This window comes from Egretta garzetta, unplaced genomic scaffold (genome assembly GCF_000687185.1).
Source record: "Egretta garzetta isolate BGI_Z169 unplaced genomic scaffold, ASM68718v1 scaffold589, whole genome shotgun sequence".
Taxonomy (NCBI): domain Eukaryota; kingdom Metazoa; phylum Chordata; class Aves; order Pelecaniformes; family Ardeidae; genus Egretta; species Egretta garzetta.
This window is the reverse complement of record NW_009266282.1, coordinates 943,632-963,109: the sequence shown is the minus strand read 5'-3', so window position 1 is coordinate 963,109 and position 19,478 is coordinate 943,632. Positions and strand designations below refer to the sequence as shown.

Here is a 19,478-nt window from a genome sequence, read left to right as displayed (position 1 = left end):
GAAGGACATGGAGGGGCTGGAGTGTGTCCAGAGAAGGGCAACGAAGCTGGGGAGGGGTCTGGAGCCCAAGGCTGATGGGGAGCAGCTGGGGAAGCTGGAGGTGTTCAGCCTGGAGAAGAGGGGGCTGAGGGGAGACCTTATCGCTCCCTACAACTGCCTGACAGGAGGGGGGAGCCGCCAGGGGTTGGGCTCTGCTCCCAGGGAACTGGCAATAGAACGAGGGGAAACAACCTCAGGTTGTGCCAGGGCAGATTTAGGTTGGACACTGGGAAAAATTCCTTCCCCGAAAGGGCTGTCAAGCAGTGGAAAGGGCTGCCCAGGGAAGGGGTCGAGTCCCCATCCCTGGGGGTATTTAAAAGCCGGGCATATGAGGTGCTTAGGGCCAGGGTTTAGTGGTGGGATGGCAGGGTTAGGGTAATGGTTGGGCTTGGTGATCTTAAAGGGCTTTTCCAACATAAACAATTCTATGATTCTATGATTCTGTGATTCTATGAATGAAGAAGGAAACAAAATGATACTTCAGAGCTCATGTGCCAACAGAATTTATCAAATAACAAAGCCCTGGCAAACGCCCCCTGATGAGGTCAAATCATTTTGACAGCCTTATGAAGTTCATTACCAGACCCTGGTCTGGTGAAAAAAAAGAAAGAAAAAAATCATGGTCATGCTTTTCTTTTATGTGAGCTTTAGTTGTGGGTCACTAAATTGTCTTAAAGTGTATTATAGATAAAGTGAAACAGCCCAGGTGCCTGAGAGGAAATGCATGGGGCATGCACTGCCTTTGTATTTCTTTGTCAGTTTATGGCAAATACCAAAATGAGTAATATCTTTATTTCATGTTTGACCCTTGTGCTTGGAATTACCCAGAACTTTAAGGACCTTTTACCAGGTAACCCATCATTTTGAGGTTCCGTACAAATGTAAAACCATTGAATAGAAATAATGAGATGATTTACTGGCAGAGACTTACCTGGTGCCTGCTCACATGAAATGACAGAGGGTGATATGTATTTTTGAAAGGTTGTTAGGGTTGTTTCTTATGTTTTAGGACTAATTGCAAACAGTTCTGCTTCCACCTTTTCATTTAACCCTATTTGTCACTTTTAGCTTCAAGAATGTTAAACAAAAATCTACCTTAAAAGCTTTGTACACATGATTTTCTCTGTCTACCAGAAATCTGTTCTCCATGAGGAAACCCAGCAGGTTGAAGATGCTTGTTGCTTCTGTAAGCTTACTACTTCTAACAAGTCATCTTTGGAGTAGAGGTTTAACAAGGACTTGTACCAGTCCATCCTGTTGAGAGATGAACATTTCCCAGGGAGGGGATTTCTGCATGGGAAACCACAGATCTCGGGGGGGCACCTCTGAATGGGGATCCCCAGGCTGCAGTGGCTTCCAGGCATGAGGGCAGTACAGAAGTACTCTCAGTCCTGACTTGAATCAGTGGGTGCTGGGGAGACACCTCCTGTTGAAGAACTGCCCTTGCTTATTGCCTGACAAAATGAATTTTATTGTGGATGTTTAGAGACTTTCACAGAGAAAAATAAAGGTGAGGGTGGGGCGAGGGAAGATAAGTGTTGCTAAAAAGCCAGAAGCGCTAGAGTGGACACTTCCAGTGCCTGAATTCAGCTGATGCCCTTCCTCCCTTTGAGAAGGCGCGTTGCGGGGGGTAGATGTGCATTCAAGCCTTTCGTTGTAGCTGTCATCCAGCATCCAGCAGCTGTCATGCAACAGCATGGTTAGCTCAGAGGATTCCTGTTCTGATGACAAGTTGTCTTCCGAGCTCGGGAGTGTCTGATCTCTTTGCAGTGTACTTCCTTTGAGAAAATGCTTGCTAACCCAAGAGCACCAGCACGCTTGTTTGCCCCAAGTCTCGATCACTCGGCCCTGAGCCCACTTCCACTTGTTAGTGCCAGATGCAGCATGGGCCATCAACAAGGACACTCGTTACTGCTCTCCCATGATCTGGCTGGGTGCCTAGCTGTGATCTTGTCCTGCTGTAGCCTGTCAGTGTGATCTGCAGATCAGAGCTCTGCGAGGCATGGTCAGCAATGGGAATAATTGCAAAGATTTTTAACTGCTGGACTCTGACAAACATTGCTAAAAATGTGTTGGGGTTGCTTTAAGTGGATTTCAACTTTTGCTAAAGCTTCATAGGTTTTTGTGATCCTAGTAAAGGGCACCTCTGCTGACCTCATGGCTGGAGGCACTGAAGTGCTGTGAAAGAACAGTTGGAATTTTTTAATGTGAATAGACTGACCCAATTCCCTTGCCCCCGTTCTCAGGAATGGCTCAACTGATTTCAGTTAACCTTTCCAAAAACACTCAGCCTGAGGCAAAGAGAAATTCTAAGTCAGATAAATTTTGGCAAAATGATAAGTGGACAAATGTAAGTATTTATAATGGAAACCAGTGATCAACATTCACTCTAAGTCTCCAAACTGCCATGGTGTGTTGTAGTCCTCTAGCTCAGCACAGGCCATGCAGAGATTTAAATTGTGAAGGGTGTTACAAACCTGTAGAAGCTGAGCCTGCATTTGCGAGTTTTTGTCTTTGCAGACTGCTTGGCTTGAGTGTCACAGAATGACAGATTAATTGTTCTGGAGCTCATCGAGTCCAACCCTGTGCCCAGAGCAGGGTCAGGCAGAACAGGTTGCCCAGGACTATGCCCTGTGGGGTTTTGAAAATTTCCAAGGATGGAGACTCCACAGCCTCGCTGGGTAATCTATTCTAATGTTTAACCACCCTCACAGTAAAAAAGTTTGTGCTTAGGTGTCAGTGGAATGTCCTGTATTTTAAGTTATTCCTATTGCCCCTTGTCATAGAATCATAGAATCATAGAATGTTTAGGGTTGGAAGGGACCACTAGTGGTCATCTAGTCCAACCCCCCTGCAGTGAGCAGGGACACTGCTAACTAGATCAGGTGTCACTGGACACCACTGAGAAGAGCCTGGCTCCATCTTCTTTACTTTCTACCATTAGATATTTATAGATAGTGAAAAGATCCTCCCTGAGCCATCTCTTCTTGAGGCTGAACAATCCCAGCACTGGAGCCAGCATGCCAGATGTGGCTTCAACACTGCTGAGCAGAGTGCTACAACTAACCTGCTGGCACTGTTCCTCCTAATGCAGCCCAGGATGCTGGTGACCTTCTTTGCTGCAGGGGCACATTGCTGATTCGTGGTCACCTTGTTATCTATCAGGACTCCCAGGCCCTTTCCTGTAACTGCTTTCCAGGCAGTTGGTCCCCAGCGTGTACCAGTGCATGGGGTTATTCCTCCTCAGGTGCAAGACTCGGCATTTCCTCTGTTGAACTTCATGAGGTTCCTCTCAGCTCAATTCTCAAGCTTGCTCAGGTCCCACTGAATGGCAGCACACCTACGTTTGGGTATCATCAGTGGCCCTGTGGAAGAGTGTAAGGGGGTAATAGTCTGAAGGCTGGACAAACCTCAGCAGCCTTTCCACATTGTCCCAGATCCTTGCTCCCAGCATCCAGTAGGTGTCCCCAGACAGCAAGACAGGTTGGCAGATGGCAGCGTTTGTCCTCTGCAGCAGGGAGTCACCTACTACTGTTGCTCGGTGATCTCTGCTGTGCTGCTGCATGGCTCGGGCTCCATCAGCATGGGTGCTCTGATGGACAGAGTTCCCAACCCTTTATCTCCTACCTGGGCACTGAACCTATTCTGTAGCTGCAGATCTGCAGATTCTTGTTTCTGGTAGTAACAAGCTTCCATCCTTTGCCATCATGGGAGTGTCCCTTTCCCAAGCAGATAAGCACAGACTCTGCCTGCCTTACATCAATGCTGTTGGGAGCTGAGGCTCCTCTTGTATCTGAATGGTCTCAGAGAAGATCCAGCTGGTGTCTCTTTCTCATAATTTCTGATGATGAGTGGTTTGCTGGCCTCCTTCTGCAGATCCTTTACTTGATGGCCTCTACCAATGCACATCTCCTACAGGCAAGGAGACCTTCTTCCAGCCCCAGGCTCAGTGAAAGGCTCCAGGCACTGCCTGCAGTCCCAGACATTATGAGCTGCAGCCTCCATGAGGAGCTTGGTCTGAGCTGAGGCCCCTGCTGTGCCAGGAACAGTTACTCTAGGTGATGCCAGGGAGAATGCCCTATGGCATGTGACTACCATTGTTAAGCAAGTGTATGGTGCCCTTGGCAGAGTTTGTGGCCCCTCTGTGCAACCTGCTGCACCTCTGAATGGCTACTCTTAGCTGTCCTTTCAGCATTGGTACTACCCAGGCATCTCTTGCTTAGATTTAATGTAATTTCAGCTGGATACAGGAGGAATTTTCTGAATTTTAGACTAGCAGACAGTGGAGACCCTCTGCAGGGTACCAGAACTTCAAGAGGGATGCTGTTATTGCTGTGCAGAAGCCCTTTTTGGCCATGCAGTGATGGTCTGGCTCTTATTCTGCCTGGGTGAAACTGATACAGGTTTTTAAAAGCTCTAAAAAAAATTAACTGCTGGATAAAGGGAAAGCCAAGCCTCTCTATATATCATTTGGCTGAATCATATCTTAATTTGTTGTGTGCTTCCCTGCTGTGAAAGAAACTGTGATTACATTTGCAGACAACATGTGAATCAAAAAGAAAGACTTGCATGGCAAAGTAATGAAGGAGGAGGTGAGTGAGGGGTAGTGAAAGAGAGGAGGGGGATAGGACTTGACGTAGCAAACATTTGGAGCAGGTCATCAGAGGCTCCAGTATCCTGCCCCAGCAGCGTGAGTGAGAACAGCTTTGCACCTCTGAAAATCTGCCCTATAAAGGTCTTCTGTCAATGAGAGAAAACAGAAACAACACTGTGACAACTGAGGGACACCCATGCTTCCTGTCATTCTGTTACACATCTTTTCCTCCAAGTCATATTTTTACAGTAGGGAAGATGAGGCTGCAGGACTGTTCAATAGAAGGTGTTCATGAAAACCCAAAACTCATGAAGAAATTCACTGTATGTGAACACTTGTGACTGTGTAGGGTGTTGTGCTCTTCCACACTTCCTAGCTCAGCCTCTGCTTTCAAGCAGGTTTTCTTCAGGTTAAACGGTTGTCAGTGTTAATTATACCCTTTCTTTTTCAGGGAGAACTGACCATGACAAGTGACATGGAGAACCTGCAGAATGCCCTCTTCTTGGACACGGTGCCTGAGTCCTGGATAAAGAGGGCTTACCCTTCCACAGCCAGCCTGGGCACATGGTTCGTTGACCTCCTCAATCGTATCAAGGAGCTGGATGCCTGGACAGGAGACTTTTCATTACCCTCCGCAGTGTGGCTTGCTGGGTTCTTCAATCCCCAGTCTTTCCTGACAGCTATCATGCAGTCCACAGCCCGGAAGAATAAGTGGCCTTTGGACAAGATGACCTTGCAGTGTGATGTGACAAAAAAGAACAGAGAAGATTTTGCCAGTCCTCCTCGGGAAGGGGCATATGTCCATGGTTTGTTCATGGAGGGTGCACGCTGGGATGCACAGGTGAGCTCACCAAAGCTCTTCTGTTGAAATAGAAGCCATGGATGTTATATCCTTATTGCTTGGTACTTTACTTTGGGGAACTTCTCAGCCCAGAGAGGCACTCATCTAGAACAATCATTTGAGCTGCCTCTCAAATGTGTGGGAAAGATGGGCCTCTCCTCTGCAGCCTAGGCTAGGTATCCAAGGTGGTTAGATGAATCACCCCTTGGAGTTGTCTGTTTGGCAACTTGGACTGATACAACCAGTTTTTACAAAGTGAATCTCAACCTCAGTGTACATTGACTAAACTGTGGTTGGTACTCATGGTGTCACTACTGATAAAAAACATGGGGTGTCCTCAGGGCTGTATTGTCCCTGCATCTTCTTACAGTTGTGATTTTGCTGCTGCCTCCAAAAGTGCCATGGCATGGCACCTTTGCATGGTCATTGCTCTGTCACCTGTTTAGCAGCAGTGAGGAGAAAGGAGAGGACTCTGATCTCCTACATGTCCCCAGAGCTGGGTGGGTGGGTTATGGCAAATCCAGACCACTGTCCTTCCACTGTTGGGTGCTGCAGGATGTCATCTGCATAGATAGAGCTTGTGGCCAAAAATGAATCACAACCTTTAGCCATCCCTTTAAGGTGGCAAATAAAGCTTGCACACAAGTCTAACCTTTATGGTCAATGCAGGCTCATGTGGATGACTCAGTGCAGCCTGGCAGGGGTAGGCTGGTCCTGACCAAAGAGGCAGTCTTAGTGGCTCTTGCTCTTCTTCTTTCCCCTTCTGGATGTGGCTCAATACTTTTCAGTTGCAGCATGGCCAGCCTCAGGGCAGCCAAGGTGAGACCCATACCCTGCAACTGGGCAGCTGAAGGGAAACATCTACACTCACTATTTCCTGCCATAGAGCTGTCAGGGCTGCTCTTGCAGGGCACCTCTCAGAGCAGCATCCCAGAGGAGCACTATTGTCCCTGTCATTCCTTATGACAGTTGTCAGCTGTTAGGAGTGCAGTCTGCAGAGTGAGAGCCATTAGGCTGACAAATCCCCCCTGGGCTTGGTCCTCCGAGTTGCCTGGCCTGTGGTACCATGACTCCCAATTTGTGCTGTGTGTGAGAATTAAATGACAGTGATTCATGCAGCTCTTACTCTGGGCAGCCAGTGTGATCCTCCTGCTGCCAGTGATCTGTAAGAGAGTGAAGGCTGATCAAAGTGAGTCACCCAGAACTTACTTATCTGTATCGAGTTTACCCCCTTGCAGGAAGACACTTTTATTTCAACTGCGGCTCTTCAGAGGCTTAACCTTGAAGATCCTCCTTTATCTGTTGTGGGGCTTGGTGGTAGGAAGCTGAGATAGAGGCCATGCCTGTTATATACCATACCCCAGCCTGACCTTGCAATTCAGGTCTCATACTCTCCACTTTTCTGCTCCCTCTCTGAAATAGATTTCCATGAAGGATAGGAAATTAGGCAAAGCTTTGAAGTCACTGACCGATGGGATCCAGGACACGTTATCCCAAATCCTTGGGAAGGTCAAGGCTCTGTTTTCTCTCTGGAAATGGGTTGACATGTGCGTTGGGTCTGGAAAGCTACAGGCAGTCGGGAACATTGGCAAAGGCTCTGTCAGAAGATTGCAATAAAAGTGTCATGTGGGTATAAGGTCAGATCTCATGCCTTGCTGGTTTTGGCTCTACTAATAACAGAACTCACAGTAGCAGAACAGAGACTAGCCTAGTCCCTTTCTCAAGCCCTGGCCCTACAGCTTCCTGCCTATTCCCTTGGCTAAGCCATACAAAACCCCTTGCAGCTCTTGGAGATCACAAACCCTTACTACAGGGAGCATTGGATTTCAGATACCATCAAAACCTGACATTTTAAGTTGATACAAATCAGCTGGTCACAACAGTATGGAGAAAGTTTAAAAAAATCCCTGGTCTTACATATCAAATACTCCATTAAAAACAGATTTCAGCAACAGCTGTTGTGTTTTCCTTTACCATCATTACTAGAAAATATAATGGTCAAAGTGGCTGAGTTCTGCCTAGGTTTTACCCGTCCTCAAAAGGTAATGGAAGTGAAGGGTGAGAAGTTTTGGCAGTGCAAAGCCAGAAATCTTTTGGGAAATATATGGCTTCTCCCCTCTGACTCCCTCCAATAACTTGTGGGGGTGACTGCATTCATCAATGAGGTTTGTCCTCAGAGACAATCCAGACTTTCGTAAGTGTGTTTTTCTCGTTACATTTTCCTTGTGATTGAAAAATATTGAGCAATTACGTTTATAGAACCATTAATAATCTCTGTGTGTCATGCTTCAATTTATTTCAGAAAGGAAAAGAATATTTTCATGTATTGCTGCTCACACTGAAATATCATTTCCACCTAGTGGAACTATTCATTTTACCTGTAATCCAGTGAGCACCAGTATATATTAATGGAGGCAGCATTTTTAAAACAGGTGCACAGTTCTTTTGGGTTGTATACTCCTTCCAAATTAATCCTCTGATAAGAATGGCAGGGCATGTTTAGAACTCCTCCTCTGGGGAACACCTCCACTTTTAAAAGAATATTTCATGTTTAGATTGTGCCTCCAAAAAAAGGAAAAAGTCCCTCTATGCTCTGCTACTCACATTTTCTATTTATTTAAACATTTATGTTTGCCCTTGGGTGCCTTAAATTTATAAAACATTCATTACAAAACAGCAGGCAGCTATTAGATGAAATGAAACCAAGGAGGTTATTTTGGGTCCAAATGATCTGTTGCTGTAGCACTGTTAAAGTCAGTGGGACTCACTGGCTTATGAGAGAGAGTTTGACTGGTGACACTATGGACATTTTATCTCAAGCCTGGGGAGATTGCTGGCTGATTCCTGGCTTTCTTGCTCCCAGCAATGAAGGGTTTGATGCCAAGTCCATGCCCTGCTACTCACCAGGGGTACTGGAGCAGGATAAGACAAGGGAGGAGGTGGGTTTTGTACCACATGTGCCACATGAAGCTTTGCTTGGAAGAGACGCACAGTGAGTGTGCAGCGTGCCGAGCAGTGGTTTAAAACTGAGGGTATTGTGCCTCCTTCAAGCCACACCAGCTATAATTTCTGTGTACTTTTTAAAGCTATGTAAAGCACCAGTCTTAAACCTGTAGAGAGGCTTAGAAGGGAAGATCTGTGTGGCAAGGAACAGTCACATTTGATGGTTCAAGTAGTTTGATATCTTCGGGAACAGTTACATACCATAGAATAAAAGAATCATAGAATGTTTTGGGTTGGAAGGGACCCCTAGAGGTCATCTAGTCCAACCCCCTTGCAGGGAGCAGGGACACCGCTAACTAAATCAGGTTGCTCAGAGCCCTATCCAACCTGGTCTTGAATGTTTCCAGGGATGGGGCCTCCACTACCTCTCTGGGCAACCCGTTCTAGTGTTTCACTACCCTCACTGTAAAGAATTTCTTCCTTAGATCCAGTCTAAACCTACCCTGTTTTAGTTTAAAACCATTACCCCTTGTCCCATCACAGCTGGCCCTACTAAAAATATTTTCCCCATCTTTCCTATTGGCTCCCTTTAAGTACAAGCCTTTGAGTACAAGCGTAATGTACACCAAGGTGTAGTTGTTCATTCTACAGTTCGTCTGCAGTTTTGCTTGAACATAGTTTTCATATCTTATACTTACAACCACCTATCATGGAACTACTTCATCAGTTTATAGTAATTTCCAGCAAGCAATACTTCAGCTGAAGATTTCTAAACAAGCCTCCAGAATCGATCACAAGTTTGCAAGCAACATATAAATAATCCCTATCAACATATTTTTATATGTCATTGTTCCAAGGGGAAACCCTTCCATCCAGCAAAAGATAAGATCTGTGCCAGGCAGACATGCAAATACTCGTAGGTCATAGCTTTTTCCTTTGAAAGTCTGCATTGAAGGGCTTTGCAAAGGAAAGCGTCCACTCCACAGAAACAATAGTAGAGAAACACACCAAAAACTGTAGTATTGCTTCTCCGTGCACTAGTCTATTAATGACACATTGGTGTAAGGTTCCTCACAGAAGCGTCTCTCATATGAGGTTATTAGCATGATCTCAGCAGTAGCTGGGCTTGGGGTACTTCAAATCCTTTTTAAGCATACACCTGACTGCAAGGACACGTTGCATATCCAGTCATATACAGGCATTCACAGAAACCATCTGCTGAGGTAAGTTGTCACCTGTTTGAGTTACCTGCACCTAGATGCTAAGTCCAGCATCAGCAACTTGCCAGCTACTGCTGCCTTCCCAGGTAGGAGCAGTAGGGTATGGGGGATGGCTACTCCCCAAGAACCAAAAAAAGGGTAAGAAACACAGGCTGTACTGCTGGAACGCAGGGGATGTGGCATACACAGGTCTCCATGAAATTATGGCAAATTTTATTTTTTCTCCAGACCCAGAATATGCTGTCTGAGCAGCCTGAGCTAGTGATGATGGCAGGAACACGTGGCCTTTATAAAAGCTTGTCCCAAGCCTTTAAACAGCAATGTCAGATGACGGGAAGGAAAAAGGGAAAAAAGGCATCTGACTTCTACTTACCACAGTTACCAAACTTAGTGATTCTGTTTTGAGAAACCTGACTAGGAGGCAGTTTAAAAGCCACCAGATATGTCATTGTTTTCTAATTAAAATCATAAACTGAAGTGTCTGAGCTACAAAGCACTAACAAAACACACACATATACATATTTCAACATCCCTAGCCAAGTTTAGTTCCAGCTGCTCCTTGGCCTTCCTGACCCCATCCCTACACAACTGGGCAGTGTCACTGTACTCTTCCCAGGATGCCTGTCCCTGCTTCCACTGCCTGTGCAGTTCCCTCTTCCTCCTTAGTTTGACCAGCATCTCTCATCTCAGCCATGCCAGTGTCTTCCCTTCTTTGCCCGATTTCTTACACCTAGGGATTGAGAGCTCTTGTGCTCTGTGGATCACATCCTTAAAGATCTGCCAGCTCTGTTCTGTTCCCCTCTCCCTGACGACTGTTTCCCAGGGAGTCCTTCTGACTTTCTTGAAAAGCTGGAATTTTGCTTTCCTAAAATTTAGGGTTCTGACTATACTCTTTGTTATTCCAATTTCCCTCAGGAGTGTGAGCTCCATCAGCGCGTGGTCACTGCAGCCACTGTTTTTTATCTGAGATGCTCCTGGCAGTGGATGCAGATGAAACATCATCAGTGTCCTACCCAGCCCTGGCACAGCCCAGTTCTGATGTTACAGTTCTAAACATCACAGCTTGCCACCTCTTCTGCAGAGGCACCAGGTACATCAAATTTCATGCATCAGAGATTGACTTTCTTCCCAGAAGGGTGATCTGGGACATCATATGAAGCCTTTTCCTGCAGATACCAACTGTCAGTAAAGCCCAAGTGTTTGTGAGGTATGAGAGCAAGAATAGGAGGTGGGTCAAGCTCAAGCTGAGGTCTCCAGTGATAAACTTACAATGCAGCCATGGGGGGGACACTTTCAAATTGTGTTGTGAACAGCCAGTCTCTTACTTATGGTTGTTTTGAAAAAAGTAATAACTTGCCAACCCCTTTTCCATCTGTATCTCAACTCTTAAACTACTCAGCGATAAAAATTCCTCTCTCATTTGGCTTTATGGGACAGCACATTAGGTCTTCCTCTACTGTGTGCTCCACAGATGGCTCTTTTTCTTGTTCCCCCTGTCCAATTGAAGCTACTAACACCAGCAGTCTCTGGACCACCTTGGAGTGATATTCCCTGCTGGCTACACCACTGGCCAGATCACCTGCAAAAAGAGGCAACTCTATCTGAAAGACAACTAAGCCATCCTGAAGGTCTTTAAGCCAACTGACCCTAAGTTATCGATGGTGCAGGTGCATCTGTGCTAGTAACACCTCAAAATGCAGTTGAGCAGGAGGGCATATTGACTTATTGCATATGTATTTGGGCCCATCTGTTAGCATCCCTGGCTTGTGACACCTATCTTGTGTCTTCAGACACATTGGTATGTGGCAGCTCAATATGTCCACTCTTCAAATTGCCTGTTAAGAAGCCAGGACAAGCAGAAGTCAAGAATTCTTTAGAAGCTGAGGCCCGAGGTCTCTCAGCACAGAACAGTGAGTTTTCACCAGGTGTGCTGTGTCAGTAGTTAGGGAAAATTCCCTTCAGAGTAGAATTAATTTCTGATGATGAGGGCGATAAAAAATGCAAATGCAAATCAGCCTAGACGTAACACAATGATATGTTCTGCAGAGATACCTGAGGAAGATTTCAAGTCTTGTTAACCCAGAAATAGGTAGAATATATCATGGAAATTTGATGTGAAGAATTATCAGTAGTAAAAAAAGAGATCTGATAAAAATCCAGCCTCAGACATGAAAGATGTGGATTTAAAAGGAGCGCATAATAATACCTGATAAATAGCTTCTTTGCAAGGTATTATAAGAATTATTCAATGTTTGTTCAGCATGTTGGAAATATAAAATCCTAAATCAGAGTTGGATTTATCACAGCTTAATGTAACAGATGGCATTAGTACAATTAAACCGAGGTGTGTCGCAAGTGGGATTATTTTTCTTCACTCATTTGCAGAACTAAATAAACTACTAGAGAGGTTGAATCTCATCCCACAAGTATGATCTAAGAGCATTTGAAATAATAATGATATGTGAAGCTAAGCTGCAGTGAGAGGTAGTTTCTTTAGCACTGAGAAGTCTTCTTTCCGTTTCTGTATTTGTTTTCATTTGGTCTCTCTAGCTTCAATTAAGCAATTTTGCAGGCTTTCCTGGAAGTTGACTGGTGCGTAGGGCATTTTATTGTCAGAAAGAGAAACAGAAGTTGCCAGAGAGACCCAAGTTCGAGAAAGAAGCCATTGATTTCATGCCCTGAGAGCATACCATCCTTCTCCTGGCTCAGGCAGCCTGCTGAGCAAGAGCAATGCTTTGAAGAGGATAATGTGTACTTGTTATTTAATGATAATATTCCCCCAGGAATAGCCCCTCTGATTCCCCATTGTTGGTATGAGCACCTGTGAGAGTGGAAACAAGCCTGTGGTGCCTTTTAGGGCTGCACAAAACATTGAGTGCATTCATTGCACAGGCAAGTGTATCCCAGGTGATGCTCAAACTTTGGTGGTGTGCTGGGAGACTTACTTGGTACCTTTTAGACTCTTCTCAGGTGAGCATTGTTCTCCATCCTGAGCCTTGTTCAGGTGTCCACAATTGGTCCCAGCACAAGCAACACTTCCCATGAGGTAGTTCTGGTCTCGCAAAACCTTGACTAAGAGCAGCACGAGGATGATGTGGCTGGACACCCCCCAGAGGGGTTGTGGAGTCTCCTTCTCTGGAGATATTCAAACCCCGCCTGGACAATGTCCTGTGCAACCTGCTCTGGGTGACCCTGCCTTAGCAGGGGGGTTGGACTGGATGATCTCCCTTCCAACGCCTGCCACTCTGGAATTCTGGGATTCCGTGACATAGCCAGGAACATTATTTCCCTGCAAAGTCCATCTCAGGTGTGTATGGGTTTCAGCATCTGGTGAGAGCAGGCATCTGTATGTGCCCCTTGGAATAAGCTACGCTTGAGGGGGGGTTTATTTGATCCAGACCCTCCTTATCTCAAATAGACCCCCTTGATCTCAGGAAAGATGCTTGCACTTGCCCATTAAGTCTGGCTTGTTTAAACATTAGAGAGGGTCATGCCTATTGGGGTACAGCTGATGGATATCTTGGAAATCTAACTAAGACTTTTTCTTCTTTCCTTTGTAGGCTGGGATAATCACAGATGCCAGGCTCAAGGAACTAACGCCGGCCATGCCTGTCATTTTTATCAAAGCCATTCGTGCTGACAAACAAGTATGTACCCATGTCCTGTGTACAAAACACGCCAAAGAGGGCCAACTTATGTGTGGACTTTTAACCTTAAAACTAGAGAAAACCCTTCCAAATGGGTGCTCGCTAGTGTGGCATTGTTGCTACAGATCTAGGCTCACCAGCAGAGCGCCTCATTTGAAAATCCCTAATGATGTCTTTCTCAGACAATTAAAAAAATAATATCCTGAGACTGAAGCCAAGCACTGTCTCTCTGAGTACTGGGCATTTAGCCAAAACAGAGCCTGCAAGGAGGTCACAGAGGTGCAGAGATGCATGGACTAAATTCTTGGCTGCTGTAAATCAGTGTCCTGTACCGCACTGCTGCACTTGGAGCACTGGAAGATCCCAACCCATAGCCAGATCTTTCACACCCAGAGAGTGCTAAGCTCAAATCTGAATTTAATGTTCATTTCTCTTTTGTGATTCAAAGTAGTTCTAAAGTCAGTGGCCTTCTCTAATACCCTTAAATAGTTAGAGCTGGTTCTTTTCTATACATGAGTGTTGTTTTGTTATATGTGCAATGTCAAAAGTTGGGGGATCAGCAGGTGTTGTGGATACGAACTGTTTCTTGCTAATATTCACATAAATTTTAGAAACATTAAAAATAGTTTTGATTTCCAATGTGCTTAATGTAATCAACAGTAAAGACACAGCACAGGAATTACTTAAGTAGAATATTTCACAGTGATAGAAATGCACTAATAAAGGTCATTATGCCTGGACTAGTCTCTAAAAATTGCCTGGAGGCCTGTATCACATGTGTGCTGAGGCCTATATCACATGTGTACTCACAGTATGAAGACTGCATGCAGGGTGATATGGGACAAATGCAGCCATTTGGATAGTTCCACTTATAATTCTGAATGCAGTGGGTGAGAACTGATGTGTTTCTAGAGCAGAAAGCGCAGAGAGGGATGACTGGGCGTGCATTATCTTAATGAGCCAGACACACAGAGCATTGCTCTGGACTGCAGAAGCTGAGCACTTGGGAGCTGGGAAATGTGAGATGTAGGGTTGTCTGGGGAAATGGAGTTGTGCCATGCTCTCTGTGCCATCTGCAGTGCTTTCTTGCACAGCACAGAACCTTGCCACTCTCTAATATTTACTGTTTCTCTTCCTCATACAGTACACATTCCGCATACACCATGCAAGCAGCCATGGGTTTCTCATCTGTGTGGTTCACTGCCACCTCTGAGTTCGCTGCGGGTATCAGCCTGTAAGGAAACCACTTTCATTTCCATTTCAGAAGAGGCAGCTGAACTCAGGGCTTCTGCTCCTCTGACACGGCCACTGCACAGAATCGTAGAACCGTTTATGTTGGAAAAGCCCTTTAAGCTCACCAAGCCCAACCGTTCCCCTAACCCTGCCATCCCACCACTAAACCCTGGCCCTAAGCACCTCGTATGCCTGGCTTTTAAATACCCCCAGGGAGGGGGACTCGACCCCTTCCCTGGGCAGCCCCTTCCAGTGCTTGACAGCCCTTTTGGGGAAGGAATTTTTCCTAATGTCAAAAGTAAGCCTCCCCTGGCACAACTGGAGGCCATTTCCCCTCATCCCATTGCCCATTCCCTGGAAGCAGAGCCCGACCCCTGCCGGCTCCCCCCTCCTGTCAGGCAGTTGTAGGGAGTGATAAGGTTTCCCTTCAGCCTCTTCTTCTCCAGGCTGAATACCCCCAGGTCCCTCAATCGCTCCCCATCAGTCTTGGGCTCCAGACCCCTCACCAGCTTTGTCCCTCTCCTCTGGACATATTCCAGCAATGCAACATCTTTCCTGTAGTCAGGGGCCCACCAGCCAATTCTGTTCCCACTGCCTGCATGGTGGCATTGAAAATTTCAGGGTCCTGTTTCCAGGCAGCTATGGGGTTCATAGGGTGGGAGAGATCTGCAGGTCTGAGTGAATCACCTTGAGCTGCCCTGATACCCTATGAGGTACTTGGTCCTCCCACCTCACCCTGCACTGGTTATCAAAGAGGGGTCAGATCTGGCTCTCATTTCCCTGAACTCACTGTGAAGAAATGGAGTGGCTCAGACCAAGATGTTCAACTTCTAAACTTCTTAAATGGGGTGAACTGGGCTTGATCAGCCTGTGGTAAGGTCACTGGAACCATGGAAGAAAGATCTATCTCCATGTTAGAAATTATGCTTCCCAGCTGAGTTTGAAGCTCAGCATTGCAAGAGTCCTTGCACACCAGTAGGCAGGAAAGTGTAGTGAGTTGGTAAGGGCAGTGCATCCATGTACCATGTCTTCTGGGTTGCCCAGCAATGTATTTGCACCTGGGACAAGCAGCAGCAGTACAAGATGCTCTATTTGCCTGAAATGCAGCTGTGGTGCTTATGCAGTGCTCAGGATGGTGGAGCAAATCTTGAAAGGAATATGAGTGAGAGTCTCATGTACAAACCACAAAGTGTATCTGGGGATTATTTGCTGTATTGCACTGAGCCCACTCTGACCTGCCATATGCCTTCAAGCCCCCCTGAAGAGCATTTTGGATCCTGTGGAAGGTTCCTCCCAAACCTAGGCCAAGTCCATTGCTGCATCTCAATGACCAGGAGCCCATCAGCAGCACTTGAGAACTCTACAGAAAAAGCTTTCCAGAGAGGCCTATAAATCAAAGGTTTCAACAGACTATTTGTTCCTCAGCCAGAGCATCCTAAAGAGGCAGGTAAGTATGAAATCCCCTAACAAACAGAAAGCCAAAATCTAGGAAGCAGCAGTGCTGACGTCCCCCTCTGAGCTCTACTCCACATGTTGCAGTGCCTGGAAGCATGGGTGTGTTGCATGTCATGCTCCAAGAAACTTCCAGCAGGCACCACAGTCACTCCTTTTCTGTCACCATATGCCATATACCACCACCCTTCCCTGGCCTGATGGGAAATGCTCCTGTGTTCAGGGCAGGTCTGCACAACCCCGTGTGCCATTCACTTATAGGCAAGGGGGATGCTCACATGGACTCATCCAGCTTTCTATTAAACTGAGACTTGGGGAGAGCCTGGTGACGGGAGATGGAGAAAAGGATGATTCAACTAATTGTCAAGTTCCATCACGTCAGTGATCCACATTTTGATCTCCTTTAACCCCTCTCACTTGCATCCTGCCACTCTTGAAGGTCTTGCTGTAGTTAAGGATGCAATTAGAGGCTTGAAAAGACAGATATCTGGACCTGTACTGGTTTTGGCTGGAAAAGAGTGAATTTTCTTCATAGTAGCTTGTATGGTGCTATGTTTTGGATTTGTGTGATTTTTGATTACAGTGTTGGTAATACAGGGATTTTTTAGTTATTGTTGAATAGTGCTTGTACCATGCCAAGGGTTTTTCTGCTTCTCACACTGCCCCACCAGTGAGTACCCCTGGGAGGGGACACAGCTGGGACAGATGACCCCAGCTGGCCCAAGGGATATTCCATACCAGATGATACCACATTCAGCAATAAAAGCTGGAGGAAGGGGAGACATTCGGAGTTATGGCATTTGTCTTCCAAAGTAATCATTAATGCATGATGAAACCCTGCTTTCCTGGAGATGGCTGACCCCCCCCCTGCCAATGGAAAGTAGTGAATTAATTCCTTCTATTGCTTTGATTGCACACGTGGCTTTTGCTTTACCTGTTAGACTGTCTTTATCTCAACCCACAAGTTCTAGCACTTCTACCCTTCCTACTCTCGCCCCCATCCCACTGGGAGGGAGCGAGCAAGTGGATGTGTGGTGCTTTGCTGCGTACCAGGGTCAAAACACGACAGCATTTCTGTGGGTAGTGTTTGGCTTATCAGCCTCACATCAAACTGAACAGCTTTATGGGTGGCCTCAGCACACACTGATAGGGACACGGCCAGCTCTCTGCCAGTCCAGCATATCAGCTTTCCACAATGTATTGTCCTCCTATCCAGAGTAATGTAGGAGGGTAAAGCCCTCAGGTTTGCAGGAGATCCACAGTAACTGTCGGTCTGAGCAACACAGCAGTTGTCTTCCTGCAGGAATGAGGAGATGCAAAATCCTCGTCTTTGCAGTCCTGGAGTATGATGATGACCTTCTGGACCAAGGTAAGGTGGAAAAACTTTCTGGTAAGAACTTTTTTTAATTACCAAGCAGTGCCTCCAAGGCACAGCCCCCAAAAATTAATGATGAAAAAGCTAGTTATGGCTTAGCAAAAGACATCTGCAAATATCTAATACAAGGGAGAGAGCTGTCTCAAGGTCCCTATTTTAAAATGCCTCTTAACCCATAAATGAGGTAACAGATTCTGTAGACTACCCCACATAATGAGTATCTGGCTAGAAGATGTCTGTTAGCTAGGGAAAGCTATACTATTAAATTAAATCCCTGTCAATTTAAATGCAAACCTGCCAATTAGATCTGTAATGTAAACTGGTCACTTCCCACAGCTTTGCAAAGTTGAGTGTATTAAATTCTCCGTGTATTTCACCATGCAGGAGCTTTAGTTGCATAAACAGAGCACAATTAAACACATAAAAGCAGAACCAGAATGTACAGTAAGTGCATTGTGCTCCAGATAACATTGCTGGATTAGTCCTTTGGTATTTCTTCAATGTTTCTTCTACCACAAGCTCCTCCATATGTGGGATTTCCTGCCGTTCTGGAGACTGTTACTGTCCTAAACTTCATACTTTTTCTCTTTTAAAACCCATCTTCCTTTTTCCAGCATCTTGGAGCTTCGCTATTCTCAGTGTTGCCCTCCAATGTGCCCCCACACCTACAGGAAAGGATAAGTTCAGTAATTCCCCAGGCACTGCTTGCTCTTTCCAGAGCAACAGCCTGGGCTGTTCTCTTGCCAGTGGAAGAAGAATGTGATGTTGACAACAAAATGAATCCGATTGTTTTATTATATATATCTTCCTGCATAATTCACCAGTTGGGCAGGCAGGGTAGTGGGGAGATATTTATAGATACTAGAAATGTCACCAGGGTGCTCATTCTTAATCCTTTGCAAATCATCACAGGAAAGAGTTGGCTGCAAAATGCTCCAAGAGGATAGTGAATAATTTGATGCTTTAGGGGGAGAAAAAAATATGACAGGCGTGAGATTTTCCAGCCATATCTGCCTAAACCAGGCAATTAAATACAGCTGGCCTGGCTATTCATTGGGAGCGATGCATTAGTCAAAGGTGAAGGTTTTCTGTTCATGAACTCTTGGAGACAGCTGCCCACTTGGCATTTCCAGTGCGCACCTTCCTTCCCACTCTTCGCCCTTGTTTGAGTGGAAAGGACTGAGCAGCAAAGAACCCTGTCCCCACAGCTCGCACAGCCCCATGCTGAGACTCCAGGGCTGGCAGAGCTACAGAACTTTGGACAATATCCAAGACAGAAGTGAGGTTGATCTGGAATAAGTCAGGCAGGGCTGGCAGCTGGGGCAGTCAGACGATAGGGCAGTAGGACAGTTCAGGGCAGTTTGGCCCATGTGGTCACTCATTTTTAGGGGAAGCTGGAGACCCTATGAAGTGACTTTTCCATCACTGAAACAAGTCTCATGAAACCAGTCTCCAGGCCCAGCCCTGAGGCTGCTCTCCTGCCCTACAGCACCTTCAGTCCTAACCTCTCTCCTTCAGGCTGGCTTCAACGCTCACTTTCCCAAGTCTGCTGCAACCCCAACCCTTCCTTCTCCACGAAACCCAACACTGGCCACAAACTGAGTAAATACAAAGATTTAAAAAAAGCAGTAAGTGTTTCTGAACCAAAGGAATGCCTCTTGCAAGCAGAGTTTTGTTCCTGGAGGTGGATGACCTTGTGGCCATCAGTTCTCTGGTATTCACATACCACCTTCCAGTTAGGGGATCATTGCTTGGAGGACCTGGGATTTAGCTAGAGGCTGGGGAAAGTGAGAAGTCAGGATTTCTTATGCAAAAGGTGGCTATGTTTTTTCAGAATGACTTGTCTTTCAGACCAGGGTGATCTCTCTCACATTCTATCACTCCCCACCAGCCAGACCGTGTTTGCTGTTGCTTGTGTCTTCTCTGAGCACCCACATAAAAAATGAGTGTGAGCCCCATGTAACCATCTAAGAAAAAGGCCCTCTGGCCTTTGGCAAAGTGCTGAGTGCCAGTAGAAACCATGCAGAGAGACAACCGTGGTGGGGTTGAGGACCCAGGTAGCTCATCCTCCAAGTCATCTGCCAGTGGTTCTGCTGGGGGACTGGCACTTTCTCCTGGGAAGTAAAGTTCAGCC

At 46.1% G+C, this 19,478-nt stretch overlaps 1 protein-coding gene across 1 annotated transcript in view; it reads left to right on the top strand.

Moving 5' to 3' along the window:
• DNAH9 (dynein axonemal heavy chain 9) overlaps window positions 1-13,472 on the top strand; it is a 201,691-nt gene extending 188,219 nt beyond the window's left edge. Inside the window, 3 exon segments of the mRNA XM_035902634.1 lie at window positions 5,085-5,474; window positions 13,198-13,279; window positions 13,282-13,472. Of these exon segments, the coding sequence (XP_035758527.1) occupies window positions 5,085-5,474; window positions 13,198-13,279; window positions 13,282-13,415 (606 nt within the window). The 3' untranslated portion in view covers window positions 13,416-13,472.
• Window positions 13,473-19,478: the final 6,006 nt, after the last annotated feature.